Source organism: Lepisosteus platostomus, chromosome 3 (genome assembly GCF_059453375.1).
Source record: "Lepisosteus platostomus isolate fLepPlt1 chromosome 3, fLepPlt1.hap1, whole genome shotgun sequence".
NCBI classification, from domain to species: Eukaryota; Metazoa; Chordata; class Actinopteri; order Semionotiformes; family Lepisosteidae; genus Lepisosteus; species Lepisosteus platostomus.
Genome location: NC_142613.1, coordinates 25,034,326 through 25,051,412, shown reverse-complemented (window position 1 = coordinate 25,051,412; position 17,087 = coordinate 25,034,326). Strand labels below are relative to the sequence as shown.

The 17,087-nt window shown below is 33.8% G+C and overlaps 1 protein-coding gene across 9 annotated transcripts in view; it reads left to right on the top strand.

Moving 5' to 3' along the window:
• The window catches only part of crim1 (cysteine rich transmembrane BMP regulator 1 (chordin-like)), a 632,333-nt gene extending 616,375 nt beyond the window's left edge, over positions 1-15,958 (top strand). For all 9 annotated transcript variants that reach the window (XM_088625109.1, XM_088625117.1, XM_088625112.1 and 6 more), the window contains one exon: positions 13,332-15,958. In XM_088625109.1, coding sequence (XP_088481235.1) covers positions 13,332-13,508 — 177 coding nt within the window. In that variant the 3' untranslated portion in view covers positions 13,509-15,958. The remainder of the gene's footprint in view (positions 1-13,331) is intronic.
• The last annotated feature ends 1,129 nt before the right edge of the window (positions 15,959-17,087 follow it).

Here is a 17,087-nt window from a genome sequence, read left to right as displayed (position 1 = left end):
TCGTAACTAAAGTATCACGTTAAATCCTTCAGAATCTATGTGCTCCCCGACCCACTCGTTAATCACTAAGTGCTGGCTACCTCTTGTGCCAACCTTAGCGACAGAGATCACCAGATAGAGCACATTAATTTCACATCATGACAGTTCTCTGGAAATTTAGTATACTAAGATTTTCTACTAAGGATTTTGATGTTTTGATGTACTATGTAAGAGGAAATTGGGAAAAAGAACATTTATTTATACAGTTTTGAATTTATTATTCATCCTGGGTAAATTTCATATTCATAAGTCAAATGGGCCAATAAAACTCCCTCTTTTAGTACTTTATGAGGTGGAGTTTAAATTTGATTTAAATTCCATAAAGAACGTGAAAAATGCTAAAGCAAGGAAAACATTTCATATATGTAAAAATATAACTTGGTTACATAAATATTTACCTCATTACTGCTGGCAATTAATTGTTTTTTATGTTTTCTTTCTTTATCTGTATTTTCTCCTCTACTTGTATTTGTATGGGAGCAGCAAGGGCACATGCCCAGAGAAACCCAATCCATTACAATACATTTAATTTAAAAAATAAAAAATGCTAAATTTTATACTCGACTAGATTATATGTGATTCATGATGAAATGCAGTAATGCATTAAGTTAAATCATTGGGCCTAATATTTATTTATATTTAAATTTCGAATACCGTTTTATGTTCTGTCGTGATTGTTGACAGTAAAGCTATCTATACACTTTCGCTTAATTGATTGTTAAATTATGATGTCATGTTTACTTCATATTCCATTTCACAAGTTTATTTCATCCCACTGAAAGACCAAAACCTACACCATACTGTATAATGAAAGTATTGTCAATTGACTTGTGATGCTTTTTGCTAAGCGACTTCAGGGGTGAGGTTAACAAAGAAGTACTTTATACTTGCTTGTAAATGACCGTTTAAGAGGGTTTTAGGAAACGCATGAAAAAGTAGCATGTATGTTACAAACCTACATCGTAAAGCTTCTCGTAAATCTCTAAGATTAATCGTTTTTGGGAAACTAACCCCCAATCTATTTTTACTCATCCGGCTCTGTAAAAAATATAGACAAAAGGATCGGTGTAAAGGTTAAATTCCAAGCTGAAAAGACAAGACTCAACGTGTCTTCTCTAACTCTTCAGTTTACAGCTCATCCATGGTCATTCAATATTAATATTGTAACGAACAGCCAGTATACAGATGGTACAAGCTGGTTGCAGCATGGTGACAGTACAGCCCTCTACTCCCCAGCGCATTACAGGGATGTTGGCTGCATTGGCTGAAGAAGATCTGTAGCTCAGCCAGCAAAACCTCTGTTGAACAACACAGGAAACCCGGGTTTGAGCCCATGTGGTGAAAGCTGAACCAGGACAGGAGCAACCGAGAGCACAAGCACCAGGAACCCAAATTCGTTACAATATTATAAATAATATATTCCGTATGGCATTTCAATTGGAATGTTTTTACAAATATAAGATGAGGTGATACACAACGTGTAAATATAACCCTTTTTTCCTCCTTAACTTAAAGAATTCCATCACGAAACCATCACTTATTATAATTTATCCAGATACACACAATCACACCATAGCCAACAACAAGCTATAATAATGGACTATTTTTATATATTTGGCTATGTAAGAAACAAAGTAATTCTCTGATCGTGCTCTGAACCACCTTGGTGCAGAACACTACATTGCCTAATACCACTATAAGGACAATAATATATATTTTTTAAAAACGAAAGTCAACTGTTGCAAAAATGTCCCTTTGTCATATTTTATCTGCTTAGTTACATGACTCCATTTTAATATTGCTTTCAAGAGGTATTAAATCAGTAGACCTTTTATGAAATTCAAGTATTTTAAATGTTTAATTAAAAAGTAAAAATCTTACAACGTACACAAAGATTCTAAGCTGATCACAAGGATGAAAAATCACCTGTTTGTCGCACAAAAAAAGTTTTTTAACTATCTAAACCATTTTTTTACAGTTTTTAAAGTCATGCAGTGTTTGAGTTATGATGGAAAACATTATTGTATCTTATTTTTTATTTCATTTTTAAAAATTAAAAAAAATCATTTACGCATCATGTTGATAAGCTGTTCCCCGATTATAGGCAATTTAAAAAAATAATCCCTTGTTTAATTGAAAGATTTTTGTGAAGAAATCCTTAAACACAAAACCACCACATATAATAATAAATCTAGCTGGTTCCCTGCTGAATGACGCTGACGGACCAGGTTTAATTCCAGGTGGTGTACTATATAGTACAGTTTAAACTTTTTTTAAAAATTCCAAGTTAAATTGTTGGCTGATTACTGGCTGCTGACATTTGGATTAAGACAAAATATAGATTTTCTCAATTCGGGTGTAAACCTGAAAGAGGCACATCATGTTCACAATAAGCTATAATAGTGGACTACTTTTAATCATCCGGCTATATGAGAAACAAACCGAAAGTAGTGCTCTGATCGCGCTTTGAACCGCCTGGGTGCAGCTTGCTACATTACAGTGCTCATTACCAATACAAGGACAATAGAAGTTTTTTTTTTAAAGAAATGAATGTCAAAATGTTTTTCCAAACCATCCACTTGTGATACTTTAGCTGCTTAGTTACACAAATCCATATTAATATGACTATCAAGTGATGTTAAATCACAACATTTATCTTTTTACAATTACAGCAAGTAGTGTTCTTACTATGTATTCTTAGAAAAGGATAAAACGGCATGGTACAGTTCCAACATACTGTACGGTATGTTCTCCATTACCACTATAAGAAAAATACAAGCTTTTTAAAAAGAAACAAATGTCAAAATGTTTCCAAAATGTCCAAAATATGTTTCCAAAATATTTTAGCTGCTTACACGACACAATATTAATATTATTATCAAGTGGTATTGAATTAGTACAACTTTTATTTTTTTACAGTAACAGCAAGTGGTGTTCTTACTACAGTATGTATTCTTAGAAAAGGATAAAATGTACTTTTTTATAAGTACACAATATAAGCTTAATAATGTTAGAACAAGCACTTTAAAACCAGAACCTACATAAGTTACCAAGTTAAAGACTTTGATGCATAAAATATTTATACATAATTAAAATATTTATGATGAAGGTGGAAGGTTGTGTACTTTTGTCCAACTGAGCAATCTTGCTTTTATAAAATATGAAACTTTAAACTTTTTCATGTTTAATTATTAACATGCTGTAATACACAGTTTAAAATTATTAAAAGAGCTAAAGAGCATACAACTTAAATTCTTAATTGAAAAAAAATTGTCCCTCAGCAATGACCGGGATTCAAAACCAGGTGTTTTCTGGCTACAACTCAAATACTGTTGTCGTGGAAATTTACCTATCAAGGAAGCCACAAGAGAGAGTTCTCACCTGAGTAAGGTCTTTATTTCAATATTGCAATATTGGGAGCCCTGTTGCCACTTTGCAAAGTGCAACCAGAGACTCAATTTGTTACAAGCAGTACAGGGTTTTTATAAGACGCTGCGGTGTAAAAAAGCTGAGTGCTTTGTCCCTTCTAACACTTCCCCTTTCCCTAAAACAAAACAGATTACATCATAAAACGAAAGAAGAAGCACCACTAGATTTGTTTTTCAAAGCTTATCAGTTACTTTCAGCTAATCTAATGACCTAGACAGCATATATTGTTTTGGTACATTGTCTTCTAAAGTAACCTAAACAGTGTACTTTGTTGACGCACTGTTTTCTACAGTTCTGCACGTACTGTAGCACAGCAGTTACATCCTTGAAATATATTTTCTAAAAGCACCAATATATTTTTTGCAAAGCTCTCTACATTTTAAGAATCAATTTACTTATTAGATTTCCATTTTACTGTACATGAGACATTAAGCTTTATTAGCTCCACCTGGCGGTTTTACAAGGTGCTTTCGGATACTATCCTATTTCAATAAAATCAGCTGTTTCTAGAAGCTTATTGATCTATTGAGCCTCATCAGCCTTTCCTCAAGTGGATTTATGCACTTGAGACATTTTTAATGAAATTCTTGATCAAAAACTAGTATTACATACTCAAACGTCTATGCAATCACATGCTGAATCCCTTTTCTAGATTTTTTGTGCTTGCAAATGATATTGAAAATCTCAAAACACTGAGATTGTTTTATGTGTTGTGTTTTAAGTGATTTGGTTCTTTTATGTTGCAGCTTTTATATTGTATATGAAAACGATTGTACTAAATGTTCACATAGTAGAGCTCCCTTGTTCAAGAAGTAGTCTTCTATTGGTTCATAATTAGGCTGTATTGTACAGTGGCTATCAAACGTTTTTACCCCCTTGGACTTTCACATTTTATTGTGTTACAATATAGAATCATAATTGGGATTTGTTTGCCATTGATCGACACAAAACACTCTATTATGTCAAACTGAAAACAAAATTCTTCAGATCCTCTTTAATTATAAATATAAAACAGAACATAACTGATTGCATGACTATTTACACCCCTTGAGTCAATATTTGGTAAAGGCACCTTAGGAAGAATTTACTGCCAAGAGACTCTACAAGCTTTGCAGATCTGGGCACTGTACTCCAAGCTCCCTCAGGTTGGATGGGGGACAATTTGTGAACAGCAGTTTTCAATTCAATTCAGTGCTTTGAAATTTTTCTTACACCCTTCCCCTGATTGGTTATTTTCAATAACCGTGCCCTCATTTTCCTTTGAATGTTCCTTTGTCTTCATAATGTAGTTTTTGTTGGGGACTGTATTAATCAACTGTGGGACTTCAGGGAGACAGGTATATTTAATCTGAACTCATGTGAAACATCTTCATTGTACAAAGCTGGACTCCATTCAACTAATTGTGTGACTTTTAAAGATAATTGGTTGTACTAGAGTCTATATCTAGAGTAAGTGGGTCATGCAAAGGGGATAAATACTGTACAGATGCAGCCATTCAAAATGCGTGGGCGATACCGCATTATTTTCCGGTACGCTGTACGCAGTCTACCGCAAGTTACCGGTAAATACCGCTAGCAAAATAATAGTATCCGGAATTTCCGCAAGGTGGAGCTAATAAAGCTCAACCTTTCATGTTTGAGCTGTCACCATCAAAGTCTTTAACGAAGATATTACTAATAGTATTAATAATGAATGACCTTGGACAAGCTGTAAACTCAAAGTATTGCCCTGGTCCACATTATTTTTTCATTGACCGTCTTTGTAAAAGTAACACCACAGCATTTCGCAATCACGCATTTGTTTCCAATCATGCAAAGTACAGTAATTTTTGAGAATCGATTCACCATGCCTTTCACATGCTCATAAAAGAGATTGATTTAGGAACATAAACATATTACCGTATGCAAACTGTACTGTATACAGTATGTATATGTATATTTAATGTCTTAACTGTGCCCGTTTAAGTATTGAATATTCATATGGAATTTTACCACTGAAGGGAAATCTTAGTAGCTGAGCATAAAAATAATAGGAGCATACTGCAACGCGTGTGAAGGCCATAAACGATATTAATTTTGGAACATAAACATACAGTATATGGCTGGTCTCGGTACTTTAAAGAAAACATACACGAAACATGGTTTCATTATGACCAGATTCGGTCTTGAGATATTTTTAACTTGATTTACAGTATTTGAGAGGTATGTCTTGACACCGATACTACGTAAATACTGCTCATGTATATGTTTCTAGATTAATATTTTCCATTTCATACGGTCATATTACTTTTGAGCAACTGATAAGAAGCGCGAAACGGTATGCCCAGGGCGTTCTAGTTTTCGTTTTGTTTTAATGCAGTGCAGTGGATTGATTAGAGATATCAAGTACATACAAGTCATTTTTTAAATGTTGTAGTTCGTCTTGTAAAAATGTTACGAGTACATCATCTGTCAACAATTACAGAGGTTCTGTTTCCATATTGCGGATTTTGGTTACGTAATGTTATTTTCTAATTTCACGTTGTGAATATATGATTTGGGCAAACAGAGCCGCAAAGAAGTACATTATGGGTTGTTGTTTTTTTTTGCAGTTTTATCTAGAACAAGCGATGCTTAAACCTTTGTCTGATTCTTGTGAAACTATCCACACGACAGTTACAGTACCTAGGAGTTGACTTCAGTGATGTCACTGATGGGATGTTTCTAAAAATCCATCCTCTGTAAAACGTCTTCTCTAGTTGTCCTGCATATGTATTCGCTTGTGTTTAAATTGAGTGTAAGGTAATTTATGCTTCTAAAGTCATGGTCAGCATTTATTATTGTACTGTGCTGTAAACTTGTTCTGTGCCTAGTTACATTATTTTATACTGTAGCTTTATCAAATCTGTACATTGTCTGTCGATAATGTTTCTGTAGTGCTTTTTCAGCAGTCTGCATGTGACCGTGCTGGTGGCGCTGTGTGTTAGTTTCCTGACTCCCATGTCACATGGTCTGTGATTGAATCCCATGGAACTATGACTTTATTTTTTAACAAACATTTCTTTGAAAAAATGAAACGTTTCCCTTGGTCAGAGATTAAATAAAACCTCACTCGCACCAAACAAATTTATATTTCTAAATATTACAACATGATCGAATTTAAGTCTTTTTAATAACAATGAATAGTCACCTATGCGTTACAAAATAAACATTTATATTGATTTGAATCGCGTTTTGATTTTAATCGTATCGCGTGTTTAAATATATGTGTTTAAAGGCGATATACTGTATAAAAGCGCTGATTCTTATGGAATGTGTTCTGCCGGGGATTCGAAAAATTTATTTTTTTAATCGCATATCTAAGGAAAATTGCAGTATAACTTTGTTCATGTACAAACAGTGGCATGTTACATTATAATTTGGGTGTCTCCTCTTGCCAGAAAGCTCTAAATTGCATTTTGATTGCGGTTTTTGACTTTTTCTAAATTGCAACCCATAAATAAAGCTGATACAGTTTAGACTTACTGTATTCTAAACTGTATTACAACAGCACATTGGACAATGCAACGTAAATTGCAAAAATGCACTTGGAATCTGTCCAAGCCCTACTACGAAAATTATTTAAACTGCGACACTTATCATTCATCTTTAAATAAACTTTATTTGATATAGCGTTTTAAGCGAATAGGTAATTAGATTGCTCATAAACCTAATCGCTTTTTCTACATAAACACAGCGTGATTGCTCTCTGAAAATGCTTTTCCTTTATTTTTAAAGTAGGGTCAGATTTCAACTATAGATCGTATTATTATAAACTTTCTTGTAAAAATGTCTTTTATGTAAACCATGTTTGCTATTAATTCATTTAGGGCTAAAATACGTTCATTGTCTTCCAATCGAGTCGAGTTGACATTGGAAGCTTGCCACTCCAGGACTGTTACACCAACGCATTAGCATGTTAAAGCGATTTCATTGAGGAGCCTAGCTACTAGTTAACACTGTACTTCCTACTTTGAAAATACCTGTGAAACCGGTTTAATTCGTCACAGCCAGCACTCCGGCAGAGAGGGGGTTGTACTCGTTAATGTCCGATGACATACAAGTGGAAAGATTACAGATTTTAATCGTATTTTTTCTGAACCAGGGAAAATCTGATCATGTTTCTCTATAACAATAATAAAAAACTTTATTTTACATTATTTTACATATCCCGCTTACACATCGCACGACTTTAATAAATCTATTCTTTATTAATACTAAATAAATAATACTAAAGATACTACAGCAAAGAGGTCACTTGATTTTTGGAATAATTCCAAATAGCACAATGATCCACTGGCATCCCTGAAGTCTGTTTAGTCCATAATCTTCCAAATACAATCACTAAGCAATTATAAGAATTATACCATCCTATTTCTTTGTGATGTCCTGTGAAAACTAAACCTATTTTTATAAGGCTTTTACTCAAAAGATTTCCAAACACACAAAGCATTTGTGAAGTACTATAGTATTTCTAAAGGTTACTGGGACAACATCAATCATTAAAGCTTAAAAATAAAGTTTAGATTGCTGACTATGGACTAACCACATTAACTAACTGCAATGCAACAGTAGACATTTTACAAGTAAGAATATCTGGTTGAATTCTTGCATTTGTAGCCAATTTAATGCGAGATATTTTAAGTTTTCCAATGCAGTTCACTATCATTATACACAAAAGCCAAACCATAAACTTTGAAGCTAGCAGACTTCAAGAAAACACCTGTTGGTGTTAAATGGTGAGGTTTTATTATAATCTAAGGTATGAAAACAAACTAGCTACATTTTTAACACACTTTATAATACACCACTTTTTTGTTGTATCCCAAGTGATTTGAAGCATTTCTGTTTTAATTGAACTTCTAGAGTTATTTCTCCAATGTTTAGGAGGATATCACCATAATAAGGGCATGCTTGTCATATGCTAAAAGAATAGCTTATAACAGGAAAGGCAAAGTCTGTTTTTTTTAAAAAGCTCCTTTAAAGCCTGTGCCCCAGAAGGTCCATTTATGTTGAGCTGTGAAAGTGCTTTACAGTAAAAACCTTGTGTAAATGGTTAAAAGCAATGATCCAGGGACCAAAGGTGATTCAGGAGCCTAGAACCAATATTTGTGTGCTCGGTGCAGTCGGATGTTGAAATTTGTTTTCATACAAGTCCCACTGTATGCTGTTCCTTTTATTTACAATAAGAATCTAGGAACCTCTAGGAGACATCAACTGCAAAGTGACATGACTGAGAGCCTCTTGAGTCCTGCAGATACAGGGTACCTCATAATTTTAATGAAATCAAATGTGTACTGTACCTGTAAAACTGAAGCTGACCTAACAACCATCCCCTTTTCTGCAGAGCGTGTTTAATTGTACTGTTTCAGCACATCAGTTTTTTATTTATTTTTTTAAATAAAGCCTTTAGACAATTAGGAGGTACTAGTATTCACAAGGTAGAAGGTGGTGTTTTCAGAGGCCTAAAGGGAAACTGTTATACCTAATGATTAAATACTTGATGAGACATTTTTTTACTTCATTGTTTATGTATGATCTGTGTATCTCAGCTGAAAAGCTGAGATAAAATAAGATGTATGCATCTAAATAACTGGACCTCAAATAGCAGACCTTATGAGCAATACTGTGTGTATTTATTTAAAATATTTATAGCTCCTCTGGAAGGTTGTTGGGGGAAAAAAACCTCACTCACACCAAACAAATTTATATTTCTAAATATCACAACATGTTCAAATTTAAGTCATTTTAATAACAATGAATAGTCACCTAGACGTAACAATATAAACATTTATATTGATTTGAATCGCGTTTAAATCGCCTTTATTTAAAACCCATAAATAAAGCTGATACTGTTTAGACTTTTAATTATTTAAAACTGTATTACAGCAGCACAATGCACAATGCAACGTAAATCGCTTTCTTTGTCTTCTGTGTAATAATGTTTACCTCTCTGTCCAGCAAATTAACAATAGTAATAATAATGAACTTTATTGTATATGGCGCCTTTAAAGGTAGCTCCTCAAAGCGCTTTACAGGTTAAAAACAATAACAACAATACTGTTAGGCTGGGCAAACGATTTTTTTTTTATGAAATACAAAATGAAATATAATGATGTGTTCCGGCTTAGACGTTAAGGAAGAGCATAACACATGGGCGGCGTAGAGGTTGGCTCTGGCTTTCCCATCTACTGTATACACTGCAAGTACAACCCCCCTCTCTGCAGGAGTGCTGGCTGTGACGAATTAAACCAGTTTCACAGATATTTTCAAAGTAGAAGGAGGCGAGATTTCCAGCGAAAGACACCCCCCCCCCCCCCTCAAAAACCCAGTAAGTACAGTACTAGTTAAGAAAGGTGAGGCTCCTCAATGAAATAATTTTAACATGCTAATACGTTGGTGTAACAGTCCGGGCGTGGCAAGCTTCTAATTTCAACCCGACCACGGCGAAAGGAACCCTCTTTTCATTTGAAGACAATGAGCATACTTTAGCCCTGAATGAATTAATAGCAAACATGGTTTACATAAAAGCCCTTTTAGCCTTTGTCACTAATGAAACAAAGGTCACTAGCCTTTGTCACTAATAAAACCACTAAATAAAGACATAAATATAAAAATGTTAAGATTTTTAAAATACATGACTTTGCTAAAATTTATTTGAAAATAAAAACGATTACAAACGCCAGGGGAGAGAGAGAACAGGGGAGGGATGTTGGTTTTGCATAAGGGCTATGGAAATGAGGTCTGTTTGGAAATGTGGATTTACATGTTCTGGCTGTTTGTGAATTATCGTTGTTGAGTATGGAGTGTTGAGGTATTGATTTTGTGTAATGCTTTATGTTGAAAATTGAGGTGGATTTTGTTTATGATAAAGAGGATAAACTGGGATGGGAGGAGGGTTTGGTTTTACATAAGGGGCGGGATTATGATAATTCGAGGAATTTGCGAGAGTATAATGGTTTGATATATTTGATTTTGTATTGTGGTCGTTATCTATGTTTTTGGTTGGTATTATGTTTATATGGTTGTTTTTGTTGGTTGGTTGTTATTATGGTTATTAATAATACGATCTATAGTTGAAATCTGAGCCTAAATAAAAAGAAAAAGCAAGTGATTAGGTTTATGAGCAATCTAATTACTTATTTGTTTAAAACGCTATATAAAATAAAGTTTATTATTAATTTGCTGGACAGAGCGGTGAACATTATTATGCATAAGACAAAGATAACGATCCTGATCAGTTTAGAAATCTGTGTACGCTGTAAGGTTTTTACTTCTTAAACTTTTAAAATACACGTTTCGAATAGAAAGAAATCCTCTTCCTGGTACAGTCGCATGAAGAGCGAGGCGAAACAGCCCTACACAGCCCTGTCGCAGTACACGAATATAATCATATCATTATTAAATTCTTTAGATATGCGATTCCATATTATATTAGCAGAAAAGCTTAAAACTACCACTTTTTCACACGCTATTTCACATGTTAGTTAAATACTTCGATGCTTAAAATGTTTAGGGAGAAATGGAATACCGGTGTGTATTTTTCCTTTAAAGTACCAATTCCTGGAATCTGACTGGCTGACACCCTTCTGAAGTGGTTCCATAATATCTGGTATACGGAAAAGAAAGCGTTGATAAAAAAGCCTGGATTCTCATGTATCTCAGAGAGCGAGTGATCAGAAAAAGGAACAGCTGTTACATTCAGGTTTTACGCTCTCTCTCTGTTGAATGAATGAAAGCATTTTATTAAAAACGCGTTTGCGTTTGTCTGGGTATTTACTTTGTAATCTGTGGTTTACATCTACTGTATTGTTTTGAGATGCCACTTTTAAAGGTGATATGTAAAATAAAGTTTTTTATTATTGTTATAGAGAAACATGATCAGATTTTCCCTGGTTCAGAAAAAAGACGATTAAAATCTGTAATCCTTGCACTTGTACAGTATGTCATCGGAAAATACAATCAGTTTCTGCTTTGTGTAAGGATGGTGTCAAAAAGTAATCTAAGTGGTGAAAAAGCTGTGCTCCTCAAAGCGGTTTACAGGATAAAAACAATAACAACAATAGTGGCTGGGCAAACGATTTTTTTTTATAGAAATACAAAATGAGATACTGTATAATGATGCACATGAACAAAGTTATACTGCTATTTTCCTTAGATATGCGATTAAAAAAAAAATTTTGAATCCCCAGCGGAACACATTCCATAAGAATCAGCGCTTTTATATATAGCCTTTAAACACATATATTTAAACGCGTTTACGATTTAAATCAAAACTCGATTCAAATCAATATAAATGTTTATTTTGTAACGCATAAGTGACTATTCATTGTTATTAAAAAGACTTAAATCCGATCATGTTGTGATATTTAGAAATATAAATTTGTTTGGTGCGAGTGAGGTTTTATTTAATCTCTGACCAAGGGAAACGTTTCATTTTTTCAAAGAAATGTTTGTTAAAAAAAGAGTCATAGTTTTAGTGGGATTCAATCACAGACCATGTGACATGGGAGTCAGGAACCTAACACACAGCGCCACCAGCAAGGTCACATGCAGACTGCTGAAAAAGCACTACAGAAACATTATCGACAGACAATGTACAGCGTGTACTATTCTTGTGTTGCGGTACAAGAATATAATTATATCGTTATTAATTTCGTTAGATACGCGATTCCATATTATATTCCCTTTTAATCAAATTCTAAAAGTATGCTTGTTGACTCCGGTATCTCTTTAGTTAAAGACTTTGATGCTTAAAATGTTTAGGGAGAAATGGAATACTGGTGTGTATTTTTTCTTTAAAGTACCAAGACCAGCCATATACTGTATGTTTATGTTCCAAAATTAATATCGTTTATGGCCTTCACACGCGTTACAGTATGCTCCTATTCTTTTTATGCTCAGCTACTAAGATTTCCCTTCAGTGGTAAAATTCAATATCTACAACGGGCACAATAAAGACGTTTACTGTAAGTCTTTCTACGACAGACCAACGGACCACGAGTGCCCCTTTCGGTCAACCAATCACGTACCTCGGTACCCCGCGTCATCTTGCGTCACAATGCGCGACGCCGTAGCCAATTACCTCCAGAACATGTCTGTACCGTGCACTTTGAATGGCTGCATCTGTATGCAATTAGTTTTCTGTTTTATGTTTAGAATGAATTTCAGAGGATCTGTAGAATTTTGTTTTCACTTTCACATACTGTGATAGTGTTTAGTGGCAAAACTAACAAGCAAAACATCCAAATAAAATACATAATGATTGTCCACGTACGTTATCCATATTGTAACACAATAAGCTAGACATTGTGAATAGCTACTTTATATGTTATACAGTGCAAACATTAAACATAATGTGCTTTAATATATATTATATAAATATATAAAAACCAAAGTTGAAATAGCAAATTATTGCACTGGTTATATGTAGAAAGATTATTGCTAGAATAAAGTCTTTTGTTTCCAAAGAAAATATTTTTTTAAATCCACACTGTTAGACCTGATGTGAATTGTTTTAATCACAACTTTGTATACCTCACATATACCAAAATGTATTCTATTCTTTTACAATTTTGTCTGTGCTTCATGCATTGCATGTAAAGAATCTATTGAAATTCAGCCATAACCCATATATCACAGCCCTCCTTGCATTGAGGAAAATTATTATTGGATGCTAACCCATAAATCATGACTCATAAACAGCCTGATTAAGTATTATTGGAGCCACTACTATTGTGTGCCTACATAATTTATGTTTTTCTAGCACAATTTATTACCCTCAATAATCTTAATAAATAAAAAATCATCAAATGTTTTACTTTTTTGTATTTTATTTTTTATAGCCCACCTGCCTAAACAACCAGCTGGTGTATGTGGACTGTAAGAAGGGCACTATGGTGCAAGTGAACAGCCCCCAACGAATGCTGAGGATGGCAGATCCTGACTCAAGATACAGTGGCTACTACAGCATGCAGAAACAGAACAACTTGATGGCAGACAATTTCTACCAAACTGTGTGAAGAGCACACAGCACCGTTAAGCACTGAAAGAGAAAATGTAGTGAACTGTACACAGAAAAAAATAAAATAAAATTAAAAAAAACACAAAACAAATACAGTATAATAAAAATTATCATTGAGAAAAAATATAACTGATTTCTCACTTGCTTGATGGATTGTGGTGGGTTTGTGAACTCATTTTTCAGCTCTGGGACAAGACAGGCTGTCTCCTGCAGCGTGCCCGATGATAGCATTCCTGTTTTCTTTCGCAGTGATATTCTGACCAAGTGTTTCCTAGAACACTTTAGCACCAAAGTTCTAAAACCTGTTAAAAATGTATGTTCTTTTTTAATATTATTGTAGAGGGAATGGACCTTGTTGGTGTAAGTATCTTTCAGACTGACTTTAAGACTAGGGAGCATCTCTCCAGGGCAGACCCAGACATTGGCTTTCTTTGCTGCTCTGAAACTTCTTTTGACGAAGCCTAATCCGGACTAAAAATGAAAAAAAAAACATGCCTCCTTTTAAACCTGTTTGCTTGAAGCATTGCAATAGACTGGAAACTACAAGGCATTAGGCCTGATATGTTTGCACAACAGTCTTTCCAAAAATAAGGGCTTGCGCTTTTAATAATGCATCTAGAAAAAGTTAATATAGCAGAAAACAGCATAAAGGGCAGGTTAATATTGAACACATAAATTACAAACGTGTGCTGCTTTTGATTTTTAATGGCTAGTTCTACTGGGTTTACTAACCTCCAAGGTAACAAATTATAAACACAACACAAAACAAAAGCCTTGAGGCCTACTGTTTTCTGTATTTGAGCACTGGTTTTTGATGTGTATATGTAAGACAGCAGAAGGTAGATGTCGACCCAGTTTTAAGTTACAGTGGGTAATTGGAGGGTTTTGAAGGGTTGGAAGCTCATGCTAACAATATACTACAAAAAATCAATAGATTTTTATTTACCAGTTATGCAGATTTAGAAATTGCTTCCTTACCGGGGGAGCTGCTTAATTGTATATTATTCAAGCACCTCTATATGTTTCTTTGCAGCTCAGAATCAAATGAAAATAAGATTATACTTCCTAAAAAGTTATCATTATAGGAATATTTATGTAAATATTTTATGCTAAAACAAATAAAAACTATTGTATATATATTATATATAATTTTCTATGTTTTGTTTCCTGTTGAATGTATTTATAACTGAGAAAAATTGATTTTATCTGAAATAGTTAAACAGACATTCCCCATCCATGTTTATGAGTTTGAGGCAAAAGGGAAAAGGGAGAATCTCATTCTACCTATGTTTTTGTTTAATTTTGTTTTTTAATTTTCTGATAGTTCAGCTTCACTCTCAAATGCATTGCTCACTGCAGTTTGCTTCACCTTGATTAAACTTTTAATAGAGTGCATAGAATGTGTTAGAAAATGTGGCCCAGACAGAGTGTTTTTTTAAAGCATGGCTTCTAGATACATTTGTTTTTTATCTCCTTTAAGAATTATGTCAAAACTGCTGGAATGTCTTCAGAAATAAGCTAGGAATTTGTGGCAGTTTGTCCTTGTACACAAGGACAGGGATACAAGGATTGTACACAAGGAAAGATATTGTACACAATATTTTTCTATCGTATAAACAAATGCAAGTAATATTCATTTTAACAGGTCTTGGCACTTTTATATAATAATAACCTGTCATTTTTTAACAAGTGCTTTTCATTAAAGTTTCCCTTTCTTTGCTTAATGTGAAAAATGTTTGTTTTGGTTTTTTTGTTTTGTAGTGGAAATTAGAGATATTATTGTAAATAGTTGAGTGGCACTTACCAAAAGAAAAATGTTAGAAAAAAATCAAACAAATTTAACTTATTGATTTAATTACTTAATTTATTAAATTGAAAAAATAATTTGGGAAATATAAATGATTAGTGTATGTACTGGTCTCTTCAAGAACTTAAAAAATTTAACAACAGAAGGTTCTAGATAGAAAAACTATATCTTTAGCTAGTTTAATGTTTTGACTTTTATTTTCTCCTACTGTACTAAGATTCCTTGTTTGAAAAAGGCAAAATTTAAGAGGCTTTAAATTCCCCAATTAAGAAACTCAACAAGTTATTATTGAAAAGCAAACTTTCCTGTATTTAGAATGCTTGCTGCTGTGAGCTGGGTCATTTTCTGAACATTTAACACAAAGAAGAATTGCAAGTGTTTTTTCTTGTACATTTCTAAAATAATCCTTTTACATACTGTATCCATTCTGTGCTCCATTGCCATTGTGCTGGTGTAAAAATAAAAAGTGCAAAGAGATTTCTAAAGGAGACAGATGAAGATGTGACTTTGAATTTCCTTCAGTATCACAGATTGCTTGATTACTTTTTCCTTTTTTCTTTTTTTTAACTATACGATAAGTACAATAATTTCCTGTCATTTTGTTTTTGGCTCTTTGCAGCACAATAAATAATTTTAAAACAGCTTGTGTAAGTCATTCACTTATATTTGTTAACAGTTTATTTAAATATCCATTTATACTGGACAATTTATTTCTGGACATTTGTATGCTACCAATATTTTAATGTCACATTTAAACAACATTTGTGCACTCGAGCAGGTACAATTATAAGGAATTACTTGAGTAGACTCTTGGAGCACTACTTTGATATGGTCAGGACAAGTAACGTTAAAACACTGTGGTACAGGAATTCTAAAGTACAGATGCAGCCATTCAAAATGCGCGGGCGATACCGCATTATTTTCCGGTACGCTGTACGCAGTCTACCGCAAGCTACCGGTAAATACCCCGAGTTACCGGTAAATACCGCTAGTTACCATAAATTATCCTATAATACGACAAGCAAAATAATAGTATCCGGAATTTCCGCAAGGTGGAGCTAATAAAGCTCAACCTCTCATGTTTGAGCTGTGGCCATCAGTCTTTAACGAAGATATTACTAATAGTATTAATAATGAATGACCTTGGACAAGCTGTAAGTGTAAACTCAAAGTATTGCCCTGGTCAACATTCTTTTTTTCATTGACCATCTTTGTAAAGTAACACCACAGCATTTCGCAATCACGCATTTGTTTCCAATCATGCAAAGTAGAGTGATTCACCATGCCTTTCACATGCTCATAAAAGAGATTGATTTAGGAACATAAACATATTACCGTATGCAAACTGTACTGTATACAGTATGTATATGTATATTTAATGTCTTAACTGTGCCCGTTTAAGTATTGAATATTCATATCTAATTTTACCACTGAAGGGAAATCTTAGTAGCTGAGTATAAAAAGAATAGGAGCATACTGCAACGCGTGTGAAGGCCATAAACGATATTAATTTTGGAACATAAACATACAGTATATAGCTGGTCTTGGTACTTTAAAGAAAAAAATACACACCAGTATTCTATTTCTCCCTAAACATTTTAAGCTTCGAAGTCTTTAACTAACGTGATACCGGAGTCAACAAGCATACTTTTAGAATTTGATTAAAAGGGAATATAATATGGAATCGCGTATCTAAAGAATTTAATAACGGTATGATTATATTCGTGTACTGCGACAGGGCTGTGTAAGGCTGTTTCGCCTTCCTGTTCA